This window comes from Hordeum vulgare, chromosome 4H (genome assembly GCF_904849725.1).
Source record: "Hordeum vulgare subsp. vulgare chromosome 4H, MorexV3_pseudomolecules_assembly, whole genome shotgun sequence".
NCBI lineage: Eukaryota > Viridiplantae > Streptophyta > Magnoliopsida > Poales > Poaceae > Hordeum > Hordeum vulgare.
In genome coordinates, this window is record NC_058521.1 from 466,899,187 (window position 1) to 466,901,080 (window position 1,894).

Sequence of the window (1,894 nt, forward strand, 5' to 3'; positions counted from 1 at the left end):
AGCCCCTGACATAGACAACTTATCCCTATCATCAAATAGACTGACGATAGCGTGTGTAATTCTATCGCTGAGATGCCTGACTATAGATGCATACAAACACCGTATCTGATATGTAGTTTTTTTTACGGTAAGGTGCGCATCCCTATCGTCAAAGACCTTGACGGTAAATGGCTATACCCTACCGACTTGAAACACGATGGTAGAAAAATGATCAATATCAAAGTTTCGAACCAGGTTAGATTTGACTCAACTTTTATATAAAAAGATCAAAACACAAAAAATAGCTTCAGCATAGCACTCATCACACGGCCAGTGGCGCCACACCATATCCGTAGCTTCGTTCGTAACAAGCACGCGCGCGCGGTACGAGACGAGCTAGCTAACGATGCAAGTAGCGGAACGGCCCGGCCCGGCTTTGATTTCTAGCGCAACCGGAATCGAACGGCTTCAGCTCGCCGCGCAGCGGCTCAGCTCGGGCAACCGATGGGTCCGTCCCCTCTTTTGTCCGCCCCCATGCATGCCGTCACGGCGTAACTAACAGCGGCCCCGACCCTCGCGAGCCTTGACAGAACAAAAAAAGTTGATCGATTAAAGAAAATCGATCGCACTTGGCATGCAACAGTGGACTTCTCTAGCTATATATACGCGCCAGATCCTCCCTTCCTCTCACTCATTCGAACCCATCCAACCAAAAGCACCTGGCCGTCCATTCATCCATCCATCCATCCATCAACCTTGATCTCTTTCCTTCTCCTAGCTTTGTGTCAGTTGTCTTCTGATTTCGTGCTCTTGCTCTTGGACCAATGGCCCATGGGAAGAGGTCCAGGCAGCAAGCCGAATCAACCTCGGTCAGCCTGCTGGACCTGGACAGCGGCGACATGGCGCGCATCCTGCTGCTCTTCTCCGGCCACCACCAGCACCATACCCACTACGGCGTCGCCGGGCCTCCGTCGCCGGAGAGGGTGTTCGAGTGCAAGACCTGCAACCGGCGCTTCCCGTCCTTCCAGGCGCTCGGTGGGCACCGCGCCAGCCACAAGAAGCCGCGCCTGGCGGACGGCGCTGGCGCCGAGCCGCCCAAGCCCAAGGTGCACGGCTGCTCCATCTGCGGGCTCGAGTTCGCCGTCGGCCAGGCGCTCGGCGGCCACATGCGCCGCCACCGCGCCGTCGCGGCGGCAGGGACCGGCGTCGGGCTTGGCCTCAGCCTCGGCCTCGGCCTCGGGCCGAACGAGGACGGCAACAAGAAGGCTTCGGCGGCGGCCGAGCTGGCGCTCGACCTGAACGAGCCGGCACTGGAGGAGGAGCCGGCCGATCGCGCCGTGCTTGGGCTCGCCGTGGGACTCCCCGTGGTGGTTGACTTTCGACGTTGAGTTGAACGGAAGAAATTTGCGTCTGAACCATACAAAATTTTGTATGGTTCAATATTTGCATTGACTAGTCAACGACCCTTGGAACATTAGAAATGCCGGCTAGCGTATATACTTTTTTAGTGTCCTCAGGGGCAGGGGCTCTATGTTTACAAGGTTTGACTCCTGGCGGTATTTGTACTAGACGGGTTCTTTTTCTATTCTGCTCCCCCTTTTTCCATGAGGAGTTCAGTTTTTTTGTGATGCTGTAACCTCTTGAATTACGAGAATACGTCATTATACAAGGATTCATTTCTTAATCGCGTGGGCTATTTGTGGGTTGTGCGAAAATCAAATTTTGCTTAAATCGGTTTTCATGAATAAGAAAGGGAGCCAGAGTGTCGCTGTCAAAAGAGAGGAAGTGTTTCACAGGATTTTTGTTATGGAGCCGCTTGGATTAAACACCATCCACGGTTGAAAGGGGACTGTTAGGGATATTTTTCACGGTTACAATCTGATCTAGGGTGTGATCCGACAAAGTGTCTAGAAGC

General features: G+C 53.4%; 1 protein-coding gene across 1 annotated transcript; it reads left to right on the forward strand.

The window, feature by feature from the left end:
* Positions 1–683: 683 nt before the first annotated feature.
* On the forward strand, positions 684–1,677 carry LOC123446629 (zinc finger protein ZAT12-like). Its single transcript, XM_045123202.1, has one exon. It carries the CDS (start codon positions 804–806, stop codon positions 1,365–1,367), a length of 564 nt encoding a protein of 187 aa, XP_044979137.1. The 5' UTR covers positions 684–803; the 3' UTR covers positions 1,368–1,677.
* The last annotated feature ends 217 nt before the right edge of the window (positions 1,678–1,894 follow it).

What these genes read in the sequence shown, in the direction of transcription:
- LOC123446629 (XM_045123202.1), top strand. Translation starts at nt 804, where the DNA reads ATGGCCCATGGGAAGAGGTCCAGGCAGCAAGCCGAATCAACCTCGGTC.